This window comes from Populus trichocarpa, chromosome 5 (assembly GCF_000002775.5).
Source record: "Populus trichocarpa isolate Nisqually-1 chromosome 5, P.trichocarpa_v4.1, whole genome shotgun sequence".
Taxonomy (NCBI): Eukaryota; Viridiplantae; Streptophyta; class Magnoliopsida; order Malpighiales; family Salicaceae; genus Populus; species Populus trichocarpa.
In genome coordinates, this window is record NC_037289.2 from 1,095,226 (window position 1) to 1,120,487 (window position 25,262).

General features: G+C 36.6%; 3 protein-coding genes across 14 annotated transcripts; all 3 read left to right on the plus strand.

Moving 5' to 3' along the window:
- The first annotated feature begins 6,534 nt into the window (after positions 1-6,534).
- LOC18096056 (receptor-like protein 15) lies at positions 6,535-10,529 on the plus strand. Of its 3 annotated transcripts, none has more exons than XM_024601109.2 (5): positions 6,535-7,063; positions 7,159-7,320; positions 7,405-7,584; positions 7,806-7,955; positions 8,048-10,529. In XM_024601109.2, exons 1-5 carry the CDS (start codon positions 6,685-6,687, stop codon positions 10,246-10,248), a joined length of 3,072 nt encoding a protein of 1,023 aa, XP_024456877.1. In that variant the 5' UTR covers positions 6,535-6,684; the 3' UTR covers positions 10,249-10,529. The 3 variants fall into 3 exon arrangements, with proteins under 3 accessions (XP_024456877.1, XP_024456878.1, XP_052308912.1); XM_024601110.2 differs by having other exon boundaries at positions 6,538-7,063; positions 7,426-7,584; positions 8,048-10,463; XM_052452952.1 differs by having other exon boundaries at positions 6,921-7,063; positions 7,146-7,320.
- Positions 10,530-13,494: 2,965 nt separating this feature from the next.
- Positions 13,495-17,769, plus strand: LOC112323277 (vicilin-like seed storage protein At2g18540). 2 transcript variants are annotated; one of them, XM_024600422.2, is made up of 9 exons: positions 13,495-13,861; positions 14,338-14,388; positions 14,657-14,836; positions 14,963-15,316; positions 15,740-16,409; positions 16,492-16,592; positions 16,678-16,767; positions 16,880-17,007; positions 17,320-17,769. In XM_024600422.2, exons 3-9 carry the CDS (start codon positions 14,693-14,695, stop codon positions 17,462-17,464), a joined length of 1,632 nt encoding a protein of 543 aa, XP_024456190.2. In that variant the 5' UTR covers positions 13,495-13,861; positions 14,338-14,388; positions 14,657-14,692; the 3' UTR covers positions 17,465-17,769. The 2 variants fall into 2 exon arrangements, with proteins under 2 accessions (XP_024456190.2, XP_024456189.2); XM_024600421.2 differs by lacking the exon at positions 14,338-14,388 and having other exon boundaries at positions 13,496-13,861.
- Positions 17,770-18,536: 767 nt separating this feature from the next.
- Positions 18,537-23,834, plus strand: LOC18098586 (uncharacterized). Of its 9 annotated transcripts, none has more exons than XR_002981807.2 (13): positions 18,612-18,686; positions 19,027-19,119; positions 19,729-19,896; positions 19,981-20,105; positions 20,318-20,439; positions 20,550-20,632; positions 20,717-20,875; positions 21,209-21,343; positions 21,869-22,051; positions 22,423-22,517; positions 22,613-22,710; positions 23,063-23,227; positions 23,464-23,834. XR_002981807.2 is itself a non-coding variant. In XM_024601012.2 (12 exons), the coding sequence occupies exons 1-12, from the start codon at positions 18,645-18,647 to the stop codon at positions 23,164-23,166; spliced, it is 1,407 nt and encodes a 468-aa protein (XP_024456780.1). In that variant the 5' UTR covers positions 18,537-18,644; the 3' UTR covers positions 23,167-23,352. The 9 variants fall into 9 exon arrangements, 6 of the variants coding, with proteins under 6 accessions (XP_024456780.1, XP_024456782.1, XP_024456786.1 ...); XR_008059163.1 differs by having other exon boundaries at positions 23,481-23,834; XM_024601012.2 differs by lacking the exon at positions 23,464-23,834 and having other exon boundaries at positions 18,537-18,686; positions 23,063-23,352.
- Positions 23,835-25,262: the final 1,428 nt, after the last annotated feature.

Here is a 25,262-nt window from a genome sequence, read left to right on the forward strand (position 1 = left end):
GCTGCATTTCTTGTCCAACAAGAACTTGGCGAGAAACAGGAAAATATATGGTATCTAGATACTGGAGCCAGCAATCACATGTGCGGCTACCGAGAGTTATTTAGTGATCTAGATGAGACCAAGCAAGGTCTAGTTACTTTTGGAGATACCACAAAGGTTCCATTCAAAGGTAAAGGCAGCATCCCAATCAAGTTGAAGAACGGCGATTCCAGCTACATCGCCAATGTTTATTATGTCCCAGCCATAAAGCAGAACCTGATCAGCTTAGGTCAACTTTTGGAGAGAGGATATACTTTTTACTCGAAGAATTGTCATCTGACAATTAGAGACAACAATTGGAGATTAATGGCCTATGTGAAAATGTCCAAGAATAGGATGTTTCCTTTGAACATCCAGTATGATGCAGCAAGGTGTTTGAGTGCCATCACCAACAGTGAAGAATGGCTCTGGCACCTGAGGCTTGGACATCTGAATTTCACGAGCTTGAAGATGCTAGCAAGCAAGAAGATGGTCAAAGGTTTGCCTCACATTGATCATCCAGATGAAGTCTGTGAAAGTTGTGTCCTCAGCAAACATCACAGATCCAGTTTTGCCAAAGAAGTCAACTGGAAAGCAAAGAGGCCATTGGAGTTAGTACACACAGATGTGTGTGGCCCAATAACGCCTATGTCGACTGGACAAAATAGGTACTTCCTCACTTTTATTGATGATTTTAGTAGAAAGACGTGGATATACTTTCTGAAGAGGAAGTCAGAAGTATTCAATTGTTTTAAAGATTTTAAAGCAATTGTGGAGAAGCAAAGTGGCTACATGATCAGAACAGTGAGATCTGATCAAGGTGGAGAATATACAGCAAATGACTTTGAAGCCTATTGTACACAACAAGGCATCAGACATCAGACAACACCAGCTTATACACCACAGCTGAATGGTGTAGCTGAAAGGAAGAATCGCACGATTCTTGACATGGCAAGAAGTCTGCTCAAAGCAAAGAAGTTGCCCAAGCAATACTGGGCTGAAGTTGTATCATGTGCAGTGTATCTACTGAATCGCTGCCCAACCAGAAGTTTGCAAGGAGTCATTCCAGAAGAAGCATGGAGTGGTCACAAACCAAGTGTTACTCATCTACGAGTCTTTGGTTGTGTGGCATATGCAAAGATCCCAGATGCAAGAAGGAGAAAACTCGATGATAAAAGCGAGAGATGCATCTTTGTGGGATATGGTGAAAGAAGGATGGGATACAAGCTGTATAATCCCATCACGAAGAAGGTGATTATGAGTAGAGATGTTATCTTTGAAGAAGATAAATCTTGGGAATGGAATGATGATCAAGAAGCAGTCAAATGGATCAACATTGATTTGATCCTTGAAGGTGAAGAAGTACCAACAGTACTTGTCGAAGAACCGATTGTGCCAGCAGATGAGCCACAAAGTCCGGTACACAGATTCCCTGTATTCAACAGGAGAAACACACCAGCATCATCATCAACACCACCATCAGCATCCTCATCAGAAGAACCAAGAAGGATGAGAACTCTTGACGAGTTGTACGATGCCACGCAAGTCATCGAAGATACAACTCTATTTTGTTTCTTTGCAGATAATGACCCACTTAGCTTCAACAAAGCTATCACAGAAGAGAAGATAGAAGCAATGGATGAAGAAATACATGCCATTGAGAAGAATGATACCTGGAAGCTGACTTATCCACCAGAAAGCAAGAAAGCAATAGGTGTCAAATGGGTCTATAAGACAAAGAAGAATGCAAAAGAAAAAGTGCAAAAATACAAAGCCATTGAAGAGGGAAACATTTATCAGAATGAAGTTCATGCTTGGCATGACATCCCTCGATTGAGTTTAAAGGGGAGATTTGTTGTATTAAACTCAATCCATCCAGAAGGTCAAGGAAGGCAGCCACCAGCTGTCACCGCCCAGCCACCAACCGGCCAGCCGCCAGCCACCAGCTGTTTGCCGCCACAGCCGCCAGCCGCCTTCACACTTGAAGGTTAAATTTTCTTGTTTTGAATTCGTGTATAAATAGCAAGCTGAGCTTATGCTATTATGTGTGGAGAGAGTAGAGAGAAACACTAGAGAGAGAGAGAGAGAGGGCGTGTATTGTGTTAAGCTTTTGTGTTAAGTAATTGTAAGCTTGTGTTCTTGTAATAAAACAGTGTGTTTTATCCCCTCCGAGTGTTTCAAAGCCACCACCAGTGGTTTCTCCCACCAACAGATAGAACAAGTACGCAATGATTTCATTCAGATAATAACGGGCTTAGAGCTGGCATGGTTTGAAAGCACAAGAGCCTAAGAAGACCTGCTAAAGAGACAAGCTCGTCCAGCCTTAAGTGTATATAGAAATATTCATGTCCAGCCGAGATGAAATTAACTCAGGAGGCCAGGAAATTCAAACCCAAAGAAAAGCTTAGATGGCCGAACCTTATATTCAAAACAAGTAGGCCAGGAGAAGCCGATGAGACCAAATCACCACTTGAAATCCAAACATTTGATGCAAGTAGCTCGTCGGTCATTTTGAATTCAATGACATTGAGAGAGAGAGATATCAAGTGTTGTTATCATTTTTAAAATAAGCTAAAATTATGTTTATAAAGATATTTTGAATTTAATTATTTAGGTTTAATAAAACTAGCTAAACTTTAAGAGGGTCTTTAGCTCAAGAGTACTGATTTGCATTGGAGTTTTGAAGGTGTTATGCAGATGTTCAACTGGAATCCTCCTTGTTGTCCATGGCTAAATTAAAATGGAATGTAGATGGCTGCTCTCTAAGCTAGTCTGATGTGGCTTGGGGTGGGTGGGAGGAGTGCTGTGTGATTCCAAGGGAATTCGGTATTTATTTTCTCATGTTTTGTGTCAGCCTTGGATTCAATTTTTTGTCAGTTGAGATGTCTGTTGCTGAGAGATGGTCGTATAGTGAAATTCAGGCGTACATGTTTCCCCTCGACAATTCTGTTTTCTTCTTTTCATCATGACCGCATCAATTTTCTGAAACGGCAATGGTGAAATTACGACATCCCACTTTAGACTACTTTATAAACTCAATGCTTACACTCAATGGAGCTTAATGGCAATGGTGAAGTCATCAACATTTTAAATTTGAATGGATATCAGTAACGATCAGTTTTCAGGCATGCTTCCAACGTGGATGGGCAACAATTCAGGTCTTACAGCAATTGATTTGTCAGAAAAATCATTTTGAGGGTCCAGTTCCAAGTGATTTCTGAAACCTTGTGGACCTTGAATATTTGGACATGTCTGAGATCAATTTGTCTGGTTCTATACCATCTTGCTTCAACCCGCCAAATATCAAACATGTCCATTTATCCAAAAATCAATTGAGTGGTCCATTAACAAACGAATTTATAACAGCTCTTCGTTGGTGACATTGGATCTCACAAACAACAACTTTATGGGCCCAATTTCAAACTGGATTGGCAATCTTTCGGCACTGAGTGTTCTTCTTCTGAAATCTAATCATTTTGCTGGTCAGATTCCTACTCAGTTATGCTTGCTTGCTAGAACAATTTAGCATTTTTTATGTTTCACAGAATAAGCTCACTGGTGGTCTACCCTCCTGTCTAGGAAATCATGCTTTTAAGGAAAATTGGGAGAAAGCGGTAGCTACTCGACAATATTCCATTACATTCGAGTCCTTGAGAGAGATGTATTCTGAAATAATGGATTCAGGGAGTATCGATTACGTTGGAATAAATTATCGATTCACCCTAATAGAAGAAGTAATAGAATTTACGACTAAAAAAATGCCATATGGTTACAAGGGCAATATTCTAAACTTCATGTCTGGATCTCTCCAGCAATAGATTCTCAGGTGAAATCTCATTAGATGGGAAATTTAAGTGAGGTACATGCATTAAACTTGTCACACAACAATCTCACTGAATTTATCCCTGCAACATTCTTAAACATAAAGCAGATAAAGAGCTTGGATCTTTTTTACAATAACTTGAATGGTGCCATCCCCCACAACTTACTGTACTCAACACACTAGCAGTTTTCAGTGTGGCATATAATAATTTGTCAGGAAAAACTCCGGAGATGAAAGCTCAATTTAGGACCTTTAATGAAAGCAGTTATGAAGGTAATCCTCTTTTGTATGGAGCTCCGTTACAGAACTACTATTGCAGTGAAGAAGAATCACCATCACAACCAATGCCTAATGATGAACAAGAAGATGATGGTTTCATAGACATGGATGTTTTGTATGTGAGCTTTGGGGTATGTTACATAATTCTTGTGTTAGCCATTGCCGAAGCTCTCTACATCAATCCACTTTGGCGGCACAGGTGGTTTCACTTCGTTGAAGAGTGCATGGACACTTGCTACTGTTTTCTAAAGATTAATTTTCATGAGTTCTCCAACTTCAGAAGGTCATAAGTTCTTAGTATGGGTGTATTGGATTTGTTGGTGGTGGTGGTGGGGGGAATCAACCCAAATTGTGTTTGCTCAGAACTTGTCCAGCAATGTTCTTGTGTGTGTTCAGCTATTGGGTGCTTTTTAGCGTGTTGGTCTCATAGCTTAGCCTTACTGTTGATTTATCTGTGGGCTCCTAAGTTTGCCTTGTTTTTTTTCTTTTTTTTATTTTTTTCACTAGCCATCATGTTGGAAAATTCTGATCAAGAAGTTAACAATGATCCAGTCCATCTTCAAGTTCAATTTCTCATCAATCTCGCCCTATGAACTGGAACGAAAACAAATTTTTCTTCCCCTATATCTTCTAAGCCCGTCGAGTTATGCTATGCGAACAAGAAGATAAAACAGATAGGGCAATTTCTGCTAAAACACAGGTCTAGCAGGGACCAAACGAGAAGATAAAACAGATATGCCAAAGGAATGAAAACGAGCAACAATATTTAATAGGTTTTTCTTAATTACCAAAAGTGGCCAAGCCCATTATGAAGGGCAGTGAATGGCCCATGCATGGCTGTGAAGTGTTCCTTATGGACAATGAATTAGAAATACTAATACCATCCATAAACAAATAATTAAAGTAATAAATGTCAGTGTCTAATTAAGTTTTATGTGGAATGTCTAGACTATGAGTTTATGGACTATATTAATAAACTATAGTTTAAAAAGATAGTTTATAAGGGCAAATATGCAGTATTTCTTTAACGAGCCACTGCTTTTGAGTAGGGGCTAAATTGACGCGCAAATTATACCAACATAAAAATAAGACTTAGAGACCCACAACATAGCTGCGAGGGAAAAGTCTACCAAAATCCTCTACGAGGATCTCTTTTTGAGCTCTTTTGTGATCATGATCTTCAAGATTGCCTCGGATTGCTTTTGTTTGGAAAATTTATCTTTCTTATTTGTTTCAGTATTAATTTTGAATTCTATATTATTTTAGTTTGTTTAGCCCATGCATGCTATATAAACCATTTTTGTGGGATTTTTTAGACAATTATTACCTTTGAATAAAATATCGTGCTTGAGTCTTTCCGCAATTTTTTTGTTCTTGTTATTTTTAATATTTCCGCAATTAATGGAGTGATGTAAACAATGTGAGATGGTCCGTGATATTCTTTTGTAATGTATGTCTTTACAAGCTTTCATTTGTGGATTATTTTGAAAAGCTTCACTATTCAAAAGGTTGAATAATGGATGGATTGATTATCTTGGAAACTTGGCTTCGTATGTCCAGGAAGAAAAGGCAGAGGACGAAATAACATCCCCATTTCACAAGTGACTTAAATGTCAAGGAAATATTAAGTGCAAGTCATTTTCTAGGCCAGAAGGAAGTCATTTTCTAGGCCCTCACCAGCCCTGTACAAATTGTCCTCACACAAATCTCTTCTGTGCAAGAAATTCCAGGAAGGTGCGGTCTCTCCAATTAACTTGACTCCAATGTCAAAATGTATCCAAGTCTAGAATGAGAAAGCATGAGTAGCAAACAGCCAATTAGAGGAACGCCCTGCTTCTCACGCTAGCTTTAACTATTGGCAAGCATTCTCTAGGCTCATTAACCCAAGTACTGACACTGAGTTTAAATTTTATCTAACAATTCCAGGTTCTTATTGCAGTGCGTGAAGAAAAATATGCCAAGAAATTAAAATGTGTGTTGTAAATATTCAACTTAATTGAATAATGAAAATTCAGCAAAGAAAAATCTGTATTCTCAGTATCCTCGAACGAATTTGTAAGCCAATTGAGATTTAGTTTCCTTTTCAAGCTTATCAATTCTGTTAAGTTCCATCCAGAGGCTAGTATATATCGTACTATTTAAAAAAAATAGAAAAACCTGAAATAAATTTTATCTCTCTCTAAATCTCGATTAATTCTAGATTTCTCGATTAAATTTCATCTAATATGTTACAGTTTCATTCCGCATATTCTGTTTTGTATGTTTTAAATAATGAAAATTGTTCTGTCATACACCTCTAAACACGGCAAATAATATTCTATAAAAAATAACAGATGAACACGAGTTTTAAATATTTACTACCAAAAAAATCCAAATCATTAATAGTCCAAGTTTACTCTGAGTCAAAGTCTTCTCCAATAATACACCCAACTTTCTTTCCATTCACAGTTTAGCAAAGAAAATTCAATTGAATGCATGGAGAGAGCCGAAGTGTAATATAAATAGGACCTCTTTTATTGGCCAAGTGCACATAAAAAGCAACAATATTCAAAGAATTATCTAAGATGATGATGAAAAAAAAGTGGGTTTGGCTGTTGCTAACATTATTGACTTCGGTTGGCGAATGGTATGGTCGTTGTTGTGGGTGCTTGGAGGAAGAGAGAATTGGTCTCTTGGAGATCAAAGCTTTGATCGATCCAAACAGCGTTCAAGGGGAATTGAGCGACTGGATGGACAACAAAGAGGATATTGGTAATTGCTGTGAGTGGTCTGGGATCGTGTGTGATAACACTACAAGGCGAGTGATCCAACTCTCTCTTATGCGTGCAAGGGATTTCCGCTTGGGCGATTGGGTTCTCAACGCATCTCTGTTTCTGCCTTTTAAAGAATTGCAGAGTCTTGATTTGGGAGAGACTGGATTAGTTGGTTGCTCTGAGAATGAAGGTTGGTTCAATGTCTATCTTCTTATAATCATAAAACAAATGTATATTAATGAAGTGTTTAACGTCAATTATTTTCCTTTGAGATTTCTCTTGCAGGCTTCGGAACCCTATCATCAAAACTGAGGAAACTGCGTGCCCTTGACCTCAGTTATAATAAATTTTATAGTGACAGCATTTTATCATGTTTGACTGGGTTTTCATCTCTCAAGTCTTTAGATTTGTCATGGAATACGTTGACAGGATCGGCTAACTTTTATGGTAATAGTTTTAACTAATCATCTTTGAACCTTTTCCTTTTTTAATCACGTATTATTTTCCTGTGCGTTTATTTCCTTCCAACAGGCTTTCAAAATCATCTTGCAGGTCTCAACGTCTTGTCATCAAGGTTGAAGAAACTGGAGAACCTTCACCTGAGAGGGAATCAATACAATGATAGCATTTTTTCATCTCTAATAGGATTTTCATCTCTAAAGTCTTTAGATTTGTCATACAACATGTTGACAGGATCTACCAGTATCAACGGTAAATCTTAGATAATTTCTACCTAACCCCTTCACATGACATTCTTTTATAGGGTTTCTTTATCATGAAAAATGAGGACTTTATATCCATTTAAAGTTAGCTGATCAAAATTAAGAAAATTAAAAATTACAAGTGGAATGGTAATTAAGACATGAAGAGATTAAAGTCAACTGTGTATCACTATCATTTTATTCGTATCTTTTGTTGTTTCTTCTTTACAGGGACTTTCTTCAATTCGACCACCCTTGAAGAATTGTATCTAGATGGTAGTTCTCTCCCATTAAACTTTCTCCATAATATTGGAGTATTGCCTGCTCTTAAAGTTTTGTCTGCCGGTGAATGTGACCTCAATGGCACCCTACTCGCTCAAGGTAAATTAGCAACTCTTCATCTTCCTATAATTACATGATCAATGAAAGATGCTTTCAACACTATTTTGACTATTTCGAGATAAATTGTACAGGTTTGTGTGGATTGAAGAGTCTAGAGCAGTTATTTCTCTCTGAAAATAATCTAGAGGGTTCACTCCCAGATTGTTTCAAAAACTTGTCATCTCTACAACTATTAGATGTTTCGAGAAATCAATTTACTGGAAATATTGCTTCTAGTCCTCTTACAAACCTCTTATCCCTTGAATTCATCTCACTATCAAATAACCACTTCCAAGTTCCAATTTCAATGAAGCCTTTTATGAACCACTCAAGCCTCAGGTTTTTCTTCAGTGACAACAACAGACTAGTAACGGAACCCATGTCCTTTCATGATTTGATTCCAAAGTTTCAACTAGTCTTTTTCAGCTTGTCAAAAAGTTCATCGGAAGCACTCAATGTAGAAACTCCCAGCTTCCTCTATAACCAACATGACTTAAGAGTCCTTGATCTCTCTCAAAACAGCTTCATTGGAATGTTCCCATCGTGGTTGCTTAAGAACAATACAAGATTGGAGCAACTATTTCTGAATGAGAACTCCTTTTTTGGTGCCTTGCAATTGCAAGATCACCCGAATCCAGATATGACCGCAATAGATATATCGAACAACAACATGCACGGTGAAATTCCAAAAAATATTTGTTTGATTTTTTCAAATATGTGGACCTTAAGGATGGCTAAGAATGGACTCACAGGTTGTATTCCTTCTTGTTTAGGAAATATTAGCTCTCTAGGAGTTTTAGATTTATCCAACAATCAATTGTCTATGGTAGAACTAGAACAGTTTATAACATTAACGTTTCTCAAGCTTTCAAACAACAATTTAGGTGGGCAATTACCTGCCTCAATGGTCAATTCTTCTAGACTGAATTATCTCTACCTAAGCGACAACAATTTTTGGGGTCAGATATCAGATTTTCCATCACCCATAAGGACAATGTGGCATGTATTGGATTTGAGTAACAATCAATTTTCAAGCATGCTTCCAAGGTGGTTTGTCAATTTGACGCAAATCTTCGCAATTGATTTGTCCAAAAACCATTTTAATGGTCCAATTCCAGTAGAATTTTGTAAGCTTGACGAGCTTACATACTTGGACCTTTCTGAGAACAACTTGTTTGATTCTATACCATCTTGTTTCAATCCCCCACATATAACCTATGTGCATCTATCAAAAAATAGATTGAGTGGTCCATTAACATATGGATTTTATAACAGTTCTTCCCTTGTTACATTGGATCTCCGAGATAACAACTTCACCGGCTCCATCTCAAATTGGATTGGCAATCTTTCATCATTGAGTGTTCTTCTTTTGAGAGCTAATAATTTTGACGGTGAGTTTCTTGTTCAGTTATGCTTGTTAGAACAATTAAGCATTTTGGATGTTTCACAAAATCAGCTCTCTGGTCCACTACCATCATGTTTAGGCAATCTTAGTTTCAAGGAAAGTTATGAGAAAGCATCAGTGGATTTCGGATTTCATTTTGGATCAACACCCATAGAAAAAGCTTATTATGAATTCAACCAAACCAGAGCTCTCTTGGGAAGCAGTTATATACCCATTACTACAGAAGAAGTGATAGAATTTACAGCTAAAAGTATGTATTATGGTTACAAGGGAAAAATTCTCAGCTTCATGTCTGGTATTGATCTCTCCAGCAACAAATTCTCAGGAGCAATCCCACCAGAATTGGGAAACTTAAGTGAGCTATTAGCATTAAACTTGTCACACAACAATCTCACCGGATCTATCCCTGCAACATTCTCAAACTTAAAGCAGATAGAGAGTTTGGATCTTTCTTACAACAACTTGGACGGTGTCATCCCTCATAAACTTTATGAAATAACCACACTAGAAGTTTTTAGTGTGGCACACAATAACTTGTCAGGTGAAACTCCAGAGAGAAAATATCAGTTTGGGACCTTCGATGAAAGCAGTTATGAAGGAAATCCTTTTTTGTGTGGACCTCCATTGCAAAACAATTGTAGTGAAGAAGAATCACCATCACTGCCAATGCCTAATGATGAACAAGAAGATGATGGTTTCATAGACATGAATTTTTTCTACATCAGTTTGGGTGTAGGTTACATAGTTGTGGTGATGGGGATTGCAGCAGTTCTCTACATCAATCCATATTGGCGACGTGGGTGGTTTAACTTCATTGATTACTGCATAGATACTTGTTTCAATTTTCTGCTGGCTAGTTTTTGCAAGGTCTCCAACTTTAGAAGGTAATTCAGTCTATTTTGCTTAGTGAATTTGTAATGATTGCTGCTGGGGAGTCAGTTTTTCCCTCAGAAATTGTTTGATAATCTGCTTGTGATAATTGTTGGTCGTGTATGTCTTGCTATTGGATGCTTTGTGGTGTATTGTCTCTCAGCTCAGCCTTTCTGTTGACCCGAATTTTGGTTGAGTAGATTTATTTGTGGGCTCCTAAGTTTGTGTTGATATACTTTTTGTATTTTGTTGTTTTGCTTTTTGAATTGGAACGTGGAAACTAGCTTCGTGGCATAGAATTGCTCTTTAACAGTCCGGTCAAAACTTAAATCATTTTCTAACGAGGGTTGTTTGGAAAAAGATGGTGAGGAGACCACCAGTACTTTCCAGGAAACTAGTACTTGCTAGTGTATAAAAATCAAAATGGCAAACCACAAGTCAAGCATAGACGACATTTTATGTTTAACTCAAAGTGGCAAGGAGGGATAAATAAGGCTACCAAGGGGTGCATACACGACATTTTACGCTTTAACTCAGTGTGGCCAGTTGAGCTAAATAAGGCTACCAATAGATTGTTACAGACCAACAATGGAGAAAGTGAGATATCCTACTTTTGACTATTTTATACACCCAACGTTTAAGACAGAATAGAGCTCCACAACAATAACTGATGAGAAAGTGGCTTGCAAGTAACTTAAATATTAACTCCCAGTGGCTGGTTATGGCTGGTTATAGCTGGTTGTAGCTGTTGCCTGGTCTAAAGACCTCTATTGATTTGGAATAGTCGGTGATAGCTGGTTGTTTAGCTTGGTAGTTTAGCTTGGCAGCTCTGTTTTGTGTGGAGGCAAAGCTGCATTCTAAGGCTGTTGCTCTGTTCTTGTGGTTTTCTTGACCTCTTTCTCTTCGTTTTGTTTCTTTTGCTAAATCCGTGTGTTTTTGCAGATTTGTAACTCCTCCTTCCCGCCATCTTTTGGCGTTTTAATACATTTCACTAGTTATCAAAAACAAAATATTGACTCCCAGTCAATAAGGTCTATGCAAATTGTTCAGCGAAGTCTTAAATTGAACAAAAACAATCATTTTCATATCTTTCACAATCAACTCAATTGATGCATTGTATAACAAGAAATATAATGTGATTTGTTAAACTAAAAACACTTAAAAAACAAATACAGTAAAACCATAAAAAAATCACAAAGTCTGAAAATTTATTGATTGATAACTAGAGGATACACGCCAACACAACTATTAGACGTCTCTTGAAACCAGTTTACCGGAAACATGGCCTCTGGTCCTCTTACCAACCTCGTATCCCTTGAATTACTCTCACTGTCAAATAGCCAAAACGACTTAAGAGTCCTTGATCTCTCCCACAAAAAAGTTTAGTGGAATGTTCCCATCGTGGTGGCTTAAGAACAATACAAGATTGTAGCAACTATTTCCAAGTGAGAAATCCTTTGTTGGTGCTTTTCAATTGCAAGATCATCCAAATATGGACATGACCATAATAGATATATCAAAGAACAACATGCACGGTCCAATCCCACAAAATATTTGTTTGATCTTTTCAAATATGGAGACCTTAAAGATGGCTAAGAATGGACTGACAGGTTGTATTACTTCTTGTTTAGGAAATATTAGCTCTTTCCGAGTTTTAATTTTATCCAACAATCAATTGTCTACAATAAAACTAGAACAGTTGACAGAACTAATTTTTCTCCAGTTGTCAAGTAACAATTTGTGTGGGCAAATATCTTCCTCAGTGTTCAGTTATTCTACCCTAGATTGTTGTTGACAGTTGGAGAAACCATAATGCTATCAACTGTTACAGTTTTACTGTAGACAATTGATTGTTGGATGAATCTAAATCTCCTAGAAAGCTTATTTTTCTAAACAAGAAGGAATAAAACATGTGAGTTCATTCTTAGCCATCTTTGAAGTCCACATATTTGGAAAGATTAAACAAATATTTTTTGGAACTTGATCGCGCATGTTGTTGTTCCATATATCTGTTATGGTCATGTCTGGATTTGGGTGATCTTGCAATTGCAAAGAACCAACAAAGGAGTTCTCCATCAAAATAGTTACTCCAATCTTGTATTGTTTTTAAGCAACCATGATGGGAAAATTCCACAGAAGTTGTTGTGAGAAAGATCAAGGACTCTTTAGTTGTATTGGTTATAGAAGACGTTGGGAATTTCATCATTGAGTGCTTCCGATGTTGGACTGTTTGACAAGCTGGAAAATACTAGCTGGAACTTTGGAATCAAATTATGAAAGACAGTAGGTTATGTATCAGTCTGTTGTAGCTTGAGTGGTTCATAAAAGGCTTCATTTAAATGGAAATTTTAAAGTTGTTGTTTGATAGTGAGAGGAATTCAAGGGATATGAGATTGGTAAGAGTACTAGAGTCAATATTTCCAGTAAACTGGTTTCCGGAACAATCTGGGAGTGAACCCTCTAGATTCCAGAGAGAACTATTGAATCATCTGCAATATCTGTAACTGCAGATTCATCCACAGCTGGAATTGTAACTGAAGATGCCATTGTAACTGAAGAGTTTGGGCCAACCTTGCAAGCTATCATCACTGATCATGGATAAGAAAAGACACTTCTTTTTTATTGCGAACTACTCGGGTAACATCCTGCATAAAGGTCAAACCAAAGATGTGTTATATTGTTTTTCGCAGCCTCTCCAACAACTTACTTATTCTGTGTTCGTTTGTGTTTGAATTCCAATTTTTGATTGGCATCGTAGATTAGGACATATATACATCCTTTCACAAATGACTTGGCCATGGCACAACACCCCGCAGATGCTGCAAATACTATAGAGATTCATGCTCCCTCAAACTCAGCTCTTGTTACTAACCCACGTAGTTATACTTCCAGTACCACATCAGCTTTTACTTCACAACTTGAATGGAAAAATTCCTCCACAATTTATTGAACTTCACTTTCTAACAGTTTTTAATGGGCGAAATTTTATGTTAGTTAGAGAATAATTAGTTGTATTTTATTAGTTATTTTTGGATTTATTTAAAAATAAATATAAAAGAGAAAATAATATTTATAATACTTATATCTATATCTTTCTTTAATATAGATATGCACATATAAATAATATGATATCACTAACAAATTATTATAGAGATCACATTAAAAAAAATCTAGAATAAAGGAATTAATTAATTAAAAGAAAAGTATACAACCAATCCAACAAAGTACAAAAAATCAATTAAAAAATACAGGGACCAAATAATCCAACAAACTGCAAAGACAGCTGAGCTTGGTCTGTATGTAAGAAGGGTGACCATAGACAAAAGCACAAACACAGAGAACTGTGGTATGTCATACAAAGATGAGGATGTTAATGAGTCTTTCACCATGTTATCGTCTTTTACATCACTGCCATTATCTTACCTTAACTAAGACCCACCATCACCACCACCTCCTTTCTCTATCCAATCACCGAACTCCACCTGGCTAACCATCCTACCCGTACCCGTTAACCCTCCAAAAATCCAATCTTTAACCACTTTTGCAGATACCCTCTTCTCTATCTCTCTTGATGGTTGTTTTAAGACGGTGATTCAAGGGTTTTCAGGCATTGTTGTCGCGACCCAGATAGGTAAATTGCTTGTTCTCGGTCTTTATGTAGTTTCTTACGTGTTTTTAGAGGATTTGCGTTTGGGTTTCTTGATTTGTTTTGTGGGTGTTTGCTTCAAAGAATCTGCACTTCTTTCGGTTTTCTTGGCTGATTTCGTTTCTATGAATCTGGATTTGTCTGTTTTGGTGGGTTGATGTTGGATAGGGTGAATCTGTGATTGAATGGTGATGTTAATTTGGCCTTGTTGAGCTGGTTTATGCATCAAAATGGCAATTTTTAATGACTTTAAATTTTCTCTTTTTGTGTATTGTTTGATGTTTAGATTCTTTTCCAATTGTCTTGCAGGGAACTGTGGTGTTGATTTCTTTTTGTTTATGAATAAGTACCTAACACTCTAATGTGTTAATTGTTGTTACATAGCTATCTGTGTTAAAAAAAAATTGCTGGTAGAATCCACAATCTATAAATGAAATTAAGTTTTTTCTTTTTCGGTATAGGCGACAAAGGTTATGTGACTTATAGCATTCACTTTCTCAATTATCAGACAGGTATTTGCTGCTATATTTTACCCTTTCCAATTGATTAATATGAAGTAAATGAGAATCTGTTCTGTGGTTATTGTATCGATGTGGAATTGGGTTGCGACTTTTTTTTGTGTTGTGTTCTGTTGTGTTATGTGGGACTTCCTTCACTGTCTGGCATGAGTTGCACCTTGCAGTTTTGTGCCTAATCTGCTCAGTTGTGATGCAATTAAGAAACTTTACCTTGAAATGTTTGTGTTTCTCGTGACTTATTTTAACTTCCTCTCTCTGGCAGATAACAGAAGAACTAGGCTTCTGCCTTCTTACTTTTATGGAGGGTTTTGCGTTTAGTGATGCAAGCAGTGCTGTCAGGAAGAAGAGGAGTAATACATCCCGTCGACCACGGAATGAATCGCATGCACCTTCAGGTTACATTGATGTTTCATCCTTATCATCCACACCACCTTCAGAAACTGTAAGCAAAGTGTCAAGTGATGAAAATAATGATCATGGTTCAATTTTGTGAAAGAAAAAAGTCAGTTTGATTCTATGCAATTCAAGAGCTTCATCTTCTAACCTTGATGACTGTGAATCTGCCCAGAATATGATGAAGAATGAAGATGGAGGATTTGGAGAATCCGATGAAGCTTCCAATAATGGTTCTTTTCGAGGAAGCAGTGAGCGAAGGCGCAGTGGAGTTGATTCTAGAAGGTTGAGCCAAGGTGTCCTTGCCCCAGCTAATTGGAAAAGCACAAGTAGTAGCTTGGGCCATGTTGGAGGTTTTTCAGATGGAGTAGGAAATGAAAGTAAAGTAAAAAAAGTTAAGCTAAAAGTTGGTGGTATCACACGTACTATTACTGCAAAGTCTGCATCTGATGGTGCATCTGCTGTTGCTGTTGGGTCTTCTTCTTCAAAATCTTCTCGCTTCCCAGATCCCCGGCAGAAGACAGTTGAGGTACTTCCCATCAAAATTTGTTGTCTGGTATGCTGTCATCTGCATTTGGTTTTGATAGTCATATCCATATAGATCGTCAGCATATATTACATGCAGAAGGAGAAGTGTTACATGTAGTGATCATTTAAATTCAGAATATTAAGTTTGGGCATCTTGCTATTCTTAGATGCAAGGACTGTAAGACTGTAAATTAGCTGCTTTCTAGTGGCAAATCCTTTCACTCCAACTAGATAAAACAGAACCACATAAGAATTTCTCATTTGTTACAAATTCCTCAAACTTTTCAGTTTTCAATTCATGTTTAGAAATCCTTGTTCATTGTATTTACTCCTTATTTGGCCCAGCTGACAGTGTTTTGCTGCGCCTTCTAATGACTGATAATTATTTAAGCACCACTAGTTACAGCTAACATCCTTCTTGCAGGAGAATTTGGACAACAACCATTCCCTTACTTCAGGTAAGGGAAGTGGTTTGCAAGGAGTCCCATGGAAGGATTTCTCTAGAAGTGGTCTAAATGATGGGAAATCAGATGGTTTGAGAGGTGAGAATCTGTCTTCAAAGCAAACTGATCAGTCTGAGCCAGTTCGTAAGAGTAAGCGGCTCCCTAAGAAACGCCTATTAGATGGAGTTCTTGACGATGGAGCTGAGGATGATGATGAGATTCAGTTCCTTGAAAAAGTCAAGACATCGAAGATCAGCACTAATTATGGTGCAGGGTTTGAAGATGAAGAGGGAGGAAGCAGGAAACAGCGGAAGATATTGAGAGTATTGAAGAGAAATGTTGATGGTCTGAATGATGTAGATGCTGGAGTTCATGGCCCAACTAGGTTTGGCAAGGAGGGTAAGAAATCTAAATCAGGGAGAGTATCTGAAGATACTGATTATGTGGAAGATGAAGATCTGGGCTCGGATGGTGACCCTACAGCGAAGAGGAAGAAGCCAAGAAAAGAGTTAGCTGATCTATCAGCAGACTCTAAGAAGGAAAGGACAGTCACTACCCGTCAACGAGCACTTCAAACTGGCAAAGATGTCTCCTCTGGTTTTGCTAGTTTGATAGAGTTCCCAAATGGGTTACCTCCAGCTCCTCCTAAAAGTTAGTTATTGTTTTTGCTTTTGAGATCCCCCAATTGTACATTTGTGGAATTTCCCAGATTTACTGATTATTTTGGCAACAGAGCAAAAGGAGAAACTCTCTGAAGTGGAGCAGCAATTGAAGAGAGCTGAGGCTCTTCAAAGACGTAGGATGCAAGTTGAAAAGGCAAATAGGGAATCTGAGGTTTGCCCTGTTAATATGTATTTTTTTTCTTAATTGCGAAGATGCTAGATAGAATCTATGCATTGACATTGACTGAAAATCTTAGGCGGAGGCAATAAGAAAAATACTGGGCCAAGATTCCACTAGGAAGAAGCGTGAAGATAAACTGAAGAAACGACAAGAAGAAATGGCACAGGTAATATAGAGAGAGTTTGTGAGGATTCTCTGCTCATCATTTCCCCCTTCAACTTGCCTACTTGTGCTGTTGAGTTTTTGTGTTAACATTGGTGCATTTTAATTCTGTTCAGGAGAAAGCTACAAACGCCATGGTACTTGCATCAGACCATGTTAGGTGGGTCATGGGTCCAGCAGGAACAACTGTAACATTCCCCACTGAAATGGGCTTGCCAAGTATATTCGACTCCAAGCCTTGCAGGTACAAGTTCCCTGGTTTTGTTCCTGTAAAGACCCTTTTTAAGTTAATTTTAAAACTGATTTTGCTCCCTCGGTGATTTCACACGAGGCAATGTGATGTGTTAAGAATTTTTCTTTTAGATGCATGTTCTGATATGATTCAGAAAGTTCCTTTAACTGGGATGCTCATCCACCATATATTTTATAGCAACAACTTCACTAGATTGTGTTCCAGCACAACTTGTATTGGCTATTTTCCACATCTGCTATCTAGGCATGCTTTTTTCGCAGCTTCACAGCTGATGATTTTGTTTTGTTTTCATATGGATTTCAGTTACCCTCCTCCCCGGGAGAAATGTGCTGCTCCATCTTGTACAAATCCATACAAGTATCGGGATTCCAAGTCAAAACTACCCCTTTGTAGTCTCCATTGCTACAAGACGATTCATGAGAAGATGCAACCTCTTACTGCTTGTTAGGATCAAGATCCACCTTACTGCCTGTTAGGATCAAGATCCACCTGCATGCAACTACGAGTATAGGAACTTAACAAGTACATGCATTCCTGCACCATTATATGCAGTCTCTAGTAAGAGTTGGGGTGGATGGCATGGGTAAAGCGATTATCATCATCATATCAGCACATCACCCTAGCGGATTGGACCATGGAGAAATTGTTGCTATAGTCACATATAATTGTAATATTTTGCAATGTTCTCTATCTATATAACATTTTAGTTTTCATGGAATTGTTTTATCCATCATGGGAATAGTTTTCATATAATTGTTTTCCTGTTTCTTTTTTTTTTTCCTTCTCTTTTTTAATGATATCAATCATTGTTGATGAAGAGATCTTATATAAACACTTACTACATCACAAAGATTCTATCTGGATACTAAGAGCATGCTTGGTTGTCTGTTGTGGTGTTAGTAAAATTTCCATTAAAGATATGAATTAGTAAAATCATTCAAATTAAAACTACCATTAAAGAAATAATTTTAAAACTTTCTTTAAGAAACTAAATATATAAAAAAACGAATTGTTTAAAAAACGAATTCTTTCTTTGCCTTGGAAAAATCATAAAAATATAATTAAAAAAAAATCAAATAGCTTAATTTTTAAAATCCTAGCCCATCACTTTTTAAAAGTAAAATGGTACAAGCTAGAAAAATAGCAAGTTAAATAAGCTTTTAACTATTTCATTTCCTTCAAATTTAGATGTTAAACGAAGAGGTGACCTAATAAATATAATTCACTACTCATTTTTTTTTATAGTACAATATCCAGTTGAGTTATCTATTTACACTATAGCTTAATTATAAACCTATGATAAATATAGATATTGTAATTTTAATGATAAATTAATAAGACTTTATATCATAGATTTATAATTATGATGTAGTGTGGATGAATAAAACTCAAGCTAACTTAATTCTAGATGAGAAAAGAGAAAGGAAATGACGTATTTAATCAAAGAATGATAAGTAGGAGGGTCATTTTAAGAAAATTAATTGATGGAGGACCACGTTTAAAACATTACAAAAGTAGAGGTACTTATGAGCTTTTTAACCAGTGTTCTCCAGCTCTAAAACCCGTCTGGTTCCCGTAAATCCTTCCCTCATAACTCTTCCAGAAACTTCACTCCCTCGCTCACAGCCATGGCTAGGGTTCCAGGCAAGCATGGACGTGATCAAGCCCTGGTACATTTCTTGGTTTTTTTTTTTACTTTCGTAACCCTGTTTGTTTACCAAGAAAACTGCAATAAGCAAGAAAATGGAAGAAACTGAAAGCTCAAGTCTTTTCAATCATTTCCCTTTCAAAATTTCATCTTCACTATCCTTTTGCTTTTGATTATCTTTTCCATGTGTTTATTCTTTGTGCTCTCCGATTATCATTTCTAAAAGTCAAGTCTTTGTGCATGTTTCTTCTTCTTCTTCTTCTTCTCTTAGAAATGGAAGCTTTTGTTAAATGGGATTGTATTTAATAAGGGATTTTATTTATTTATATGTATTTTGGGTGAAAACCCATTTTTGTTTCCAGGATTTCCAGGGGTTTTTGAATGATTTGCAGGACTGGGAGCTTCTTAAGGATACTGATAAAAAGATGAAGAAGAAGTCACGAGCTTCTGATGTGGTAAAGTTTCAATTTTGATTATGGTTTCAGTTGCTTTCAACGCTTTTTTGTGTAATATTGGAAATGAGAAATGGGTTGTTGAAAAAAATCCTTCTTTTATTATGAGAAGCTTGTAGCTTGGATAAGAGACTTCAATGTAGCACTTTCATGTTGCTTTTTTAACTTTAGCTTGCTGTTTTAGGTGGCTCAGTGAGTTATGCATATGTCTTGCGGGTTTATGTTTCTGATGGCTGCTTTACTGAATTTAATGGTTTGCTTTTAGAATGAAATTACGTGGAACAATTAATTTGTTCTTGGTTTCTTTTAGTGTGGAAATTGAGAGGAGGTGTTGGGACTAGCAAGTTTGAATAATCCAATGCTTAATATTGGATAGTTCTTGTCTGAATGGAAACTTGAATGGTGATTGTCAACATTCTTGTGCATTTTCAGTAAGCTATAGTGGTGCTCAATTTAAGGAGCATTGATCAGTAAACTATATGTTTAAATATGCTCTTATTTCCATATGAAAAGTCATGGCATACCTGTGTGTTTGCACCCACACATATGTTTAGAGTAATTATATGGGCTATGATAGTTGCTTGCTGAATTATCAATTTTTCGTGTAATCAGAAGATTGGTGAGGATGGAAGATCAAAAGGAAAAACTTCTGCTGCTGATTCTTCTAGAAGTGGTTCAGGACAGTATGAGTACTCAAGGAACTTTGGTGCAATCAATCGTCTATCAAGTAGTTTTACAACTGATGAGATTACTGTGGATGCTACCACAGAGAAAGAATTGGTATGAACTTTCCTGCGATAGCGCTTAAAAAAGATTCACTGGTAATGGATTGTGATGCTAAGTTTGCAGTTTTTAAATTTACAGGGAAATGAATATTTTAAGCAGAAGAAGTTTAATGAAGCTATTGAGTGTTATTCAAGAAGCATAGCCTTGTCACCAACAGCTGTAGCCTATGCAAATAGGGCAATGGCATATCTCAAAATCAAAAGGCAAGTTTTTCCTGTCAGATATTGTTAGATTGTTAGGTATTGTGCAGAGTTCTTGTTGCCTAATGCAATATAAGTTCACAACTTATGATAACTAGAAGGTGTTTAATCATCTTCATTTCATCTTGTCATCTAGAGGTTGTGTTTACTGCTTGTGAAGATATTTTTCATGAATATGACAGTTTTTTTTTTTAATTCATTTTCTTTTTGTTCAGATTTCGAGAGGCTGAAGATGACTGTACAGAGGCTTTGAATCTAGATGATCGCTACATAAAAGCGTATTCACGCAGAGCAACGGCTAGAAAGGAATTGGGGAAACTTAAAGAATCCATCGAGGGTGTGTTAACTCAAACTTATATGTTGGTCTTCTCTGAATATCTAGTGCTTGATTCTTTTTGGTATAGTTTTTTGATGACTCTATGATTTAATGTATATAGCTTACCACAGATTCTGAATTTGCTTTGAAGTTGGAACCTAATAACCAGGAAATCAAGAAACAGTATGCTGAAGTCAAATCTTTGTATGAGAAGGCAAGTGACTATCTTATGTTGGTATTCTGGCTGTTGCATTTCATCGATACAGTTCTCTGTAACTATTGCTATTAATTTTCACAGGAAATTCTCCAGAAAGCATCTGGCACTCTCAGAAGCTCTTTACAAGGAACACAACAAGGAGGAAGGTCAGAAGCAAGTGTAAATGGACATGCAGTGCATCCAGTCTCGATTGCCACTCAAAAGACTGGGGTCTCTGCGTCTAAAAAAGATAACACCAAGGTAAAAATAAGAGATCTGCCCTCAACTTCTGAGTAATGCTCCATGTGAATTTAAGTTGTTCTTATACACCCCACCCCAAGTGCCTCCCCACTCTAACCCCACACCCCCAACCCACGCACCCACCCTCATCATTGTCCCATAGCAAATTCAGTAGATGTTCTAGTCTAGACCTATGTTTCATGTCTCAATTTTTGTTTTTGTTACTTGGAAGTTGGAACAAGAGGTAGCGTTGTTTTATGAGCATCAACAAAATGATTGGAAGTTCTTCACATTTGACTCTCTTTTATCTATGTCTAGGAAACATTTGTTTGAACTTCTAGATTTTCATGGCAGGAGAATGATGGAAACAATCTTGTGAAGAAATCAGTGCATGTGAAAGAATTAAGGAACAGAAGCAAATCTGATGGTCATGTAGGCAATGATTCTCCTGCAAATGCCACTCCGAGTTCCAGTGTAGAGAGTGTCCAGGTTTAGCTTCGCATCCTTGCATAACTATCCTTTTTTTTTGTCACAAAGATGGAAAATAGAATTATTAAAGGCAATATCCTGTGTAAAAGTAAACTGATATCTTGCATCTTTTTAGTCTATCCTCTTTTATTCTTATTTTTTCTTGAACCCCTAGATGCATATACTTGGCTTGTGAGTTAATGCCAGGGACAAAGCACATATTGCCATCTGTCCCCATTAGACTGTGTTGTCACCCATGCTATGTATTCAGGGCTTTTACCGAATTCATTTATCGGTATCTTTCTGCAAATAGCCAGTAAAATTGGGACTTTTCATTTATGTGCACTTAAATTGCATTAGATTAAAACATAACTGGCACCATTATTTTCAGATTTCATGTACCACTTGAGAGGATTCTTTACTGTTATGGGAAGATAAATTTAAATTCATCCTGCTAGCTCTGAGCTTCACTTTGGGCTACTTTACACTGCTTTGCATCTGTAATTGCTGTTTCTGGTGATTGATATTTCATTTACTGTTTTGCAGAAAAATAATAGAACTCGAAGACAAGAGCTGAAGACCTCAGTAATAGAACTTGCTTCTCAAGCAGCTTCTCGTGCCATGGCTGAAGCTGCAAAAAACATTACTCCTCCAAACTCGGCTTATCAATTTGAGGTTTCTTGGCAAGGCTTTTCTGGTGATCGTGCACTCCAGGCTCACCTCTTGAAGGTTTTTGTTTAGTTTAAATCATTAGCTTTTCTTTTTGGATAAAGGACAAGGTCAGAAAATAAAACTTAACATGCATGCAAAAAAATTGGCCTTTCTCTGTGATGGTAAATTGAGATTGTCAAGCACAGTTACTGCATGAGATGTCTTTTTTTTGGAGCGTCTCCAGTAGCATCATGATGATGAAAAAACAATAGATATGCTGCTGCTACTTCCTCTCATTAAATTATATATTCAAGAAGTTTAATCATTGCCTCATAATAAATGAGTAGATGCTGTAAGTATTTGATCGGGGCACTAACATTTATGCCAATGTTCTTCATCCAAGATGGTACATCCACTTGACCGCTCAATGTTTTCTTTACTTGAATTAGGTTACTTCTCCAAGTGCATTGCCTCAGATATTTAAAAATGCATTGTCTGTTCCTATTCTAATCGACATCATCAAGTGTGTGGCCTCCTTCTTCATGTAAGTGAAGTTCTTCTGTTCATGTTCGGCATGTTTGGCTTTGTGTTTGGGTTAATTGAAGTTTTTATCTCTCTTCTGGTTTGTTCCTCTGATAGCGATGACATGGTTTTGGCTGTCAAATATCTGGAGAACCTGACCAAAGTCCCAAGATTTGACATGCTTATCATGTGTCTTTCATCTACAGATACGTCTGGTATGCTTTTGTAATGCACCTTTGCAGATTTTAGAAAGCCTTGAGATGACACTTCATCAAATATGTTCCATTTGTCAGGTTTAGCCTTCTAATGTTTAACCACGTATTGACTAAATTTGATGTCTTGTCTATGTTTAATTTTTTGGATGGCACATGGAGTTTCTGATTGTGCACATGGTACACTATAAATTCCTTTACAACACATATCAGTTCAAGCAATTGTCTTGTATGAACACATAATAACATGCAAAGTTGCCTTGTATGGATCTATCATATATTGAACATAATTTTCAAGCTCAATATTGAGATTAGTATGGATTTATGTGCACTGACTTAATTACCATCTGAGCAGATCTTCTCAAGATGTGGGATGGAGTCTTCTGTAGTGCATCAACGCCAATTGAATATGCTGAGATTCTTGACAACTTACGATCAAAATACTGTCCGAAATGTTGACAGGCTTATAACATAGAGAGTTTTTAGTATCACATGTTCTTCATCCAGTCCTAACGTTGTTGTAAGTAACATTTCTTTTCTTTAAACGAATTGTAAGTAATGAGTTCAATAGCTCCACCACTTTTCTCTTGATGTACCCGGTGGGAATTCATCAAGAATTTGCTAAAATGTTTTGAATTTCTCTTACATCTAGCTCCGTTGCCTCATCCATTTATTTCATCTTTTGATCCGGAAGGAGTTTCTGAATGTTTGAACTACTGTCGTGAATTCTTGATTGTATAAATTTTTTTGATCTAGATGTCTCAACGTTGAAGGTAGGTGGCTTCTTAGGCAGCCAGAAGAAGCCTCGCTGCCATGCCAGGTTTCCTTTATTCACCAGACTTTGAAGTTGCATCGGATTTCGGTTGTGATATAAGAGAATTTCAATAGACCAACTTGAACTCTATCCAGAGAGACAACAAAGATGAGCTCTGATTCTTTCTTGAGAGAAAAGAAAAGGAAAAGGATCTCCTGCACAATTGTCTCCATTGATATCAAAATATAGTTATGAAAGCAAAAGGTTGAACTAAAAATATCTTTATTGTTAAAACTAAATTTAGAACCAGATTGGCATCGAATTTATATTGGGAGATCTAAAATTCTAAATAAATCTCACCATGTCTGAGAAATTCTATGGTATTTGGGCTATAATTTATCAATAATTATAATATAAAAAGAGAGACATATAAGGAGAAAAATATAAAAGAATGAATCGAAAAATAATAATTTTCAGTGAGAAGTGATATATTCTTATCATTTGTTTTTGTTTCTCTCGCCGTAATGTAATTTTTTTCAATTTTTTTATTTGAAATTTATTAAAATAATGTTTTTAATGAATTATTTTATTAAAATAAAATAGTTTGGCTGCAAGGGCATCATTTTCTCTCATGCTTGTTACGTCGAAAGGTCCAAATATTGCCACAAATTTATTGGTCTCAACTGTCTAAAATGGGGAGAAGGAGATTGAACCCGGTTTGAGGGAGTCTTGAATGTCTGGCCCATTCTACCATTGATATTTTTCCTTGATATTGACCATTCTCTTACAAGTACATAAAGAGAGCTGGCATCTCTTCCTTCTTTTTTTTAATGTCAAAATATATTAAAGAAAATATGTTTTTTTTATAATTACCATCATCAATTTAATGCATGCACTGTACGTATAATTAAGAAAATACATGCACTGCACTTGAGGTTATGGTCCAACAGTAAAAGGAATTTGTTCTTTTTCTCTGCATCAAGTTTCAAATTTTATTGTGCATGCCTATCATTTCCGCGATGCTTTACATGTTTATTGGATTTGCAAGATATTAAATGGACTCGAGGATTAGTTATGGTGTGTATAAATTGATTCGAACATCCCATATTCTTTAAAAAAAAAAGAAGAAGAAGAAGATGAGTGGGATAATAATAAAGATACTTGCAGATCTTGTTGCTGATTTTTTTTGACCTGAGATTCATTGAACATAAAAAAGGCATGTGATGCTAATTAATGAGATAGATTAAGACTTCTAACCAATTCCTTTTCTTTTAAATTATAATTTAAAATAAAAAATTATTTCAAATTAACACTATTTTTTTTTTTTAACTTGCTTGGAAGACTTGTTTATACATGGCAAAGGCAAAGGCATGTCAAACCCCACTGCAACAGTGTATAGTCGGATCACGATAGAGCCCTTTAACACATGGTTAATTATGGGTTTAATTAGAGGTTGATTCGGATTAATAAAAAATTTAAAAAAAATTATTAAAAAAATCTAAATAATGATTTTTGTCCCGATTAAGCTAGGTTTAACAACAATGCATGTTATTTTTCACTAGGGACGGTCAAAATTCGGTGTTATGGACGTATTGTCTCGAGTTTTCTCATAGCTTCGCTCCATGTCTCTATTGGTTTTTAGTCTTCGTAAGCTTGTATTTGTAGTACTGTTGCATGGCCACAATTTTGTACAGTTCTCTCCCGTGTGGTGGGGCAAATTTAGAACACCCAACTCATATTCCAGGTGTTATTGTACTTATGATGATATATAATGCATGGATTCATATGATCCAGGAGGAGG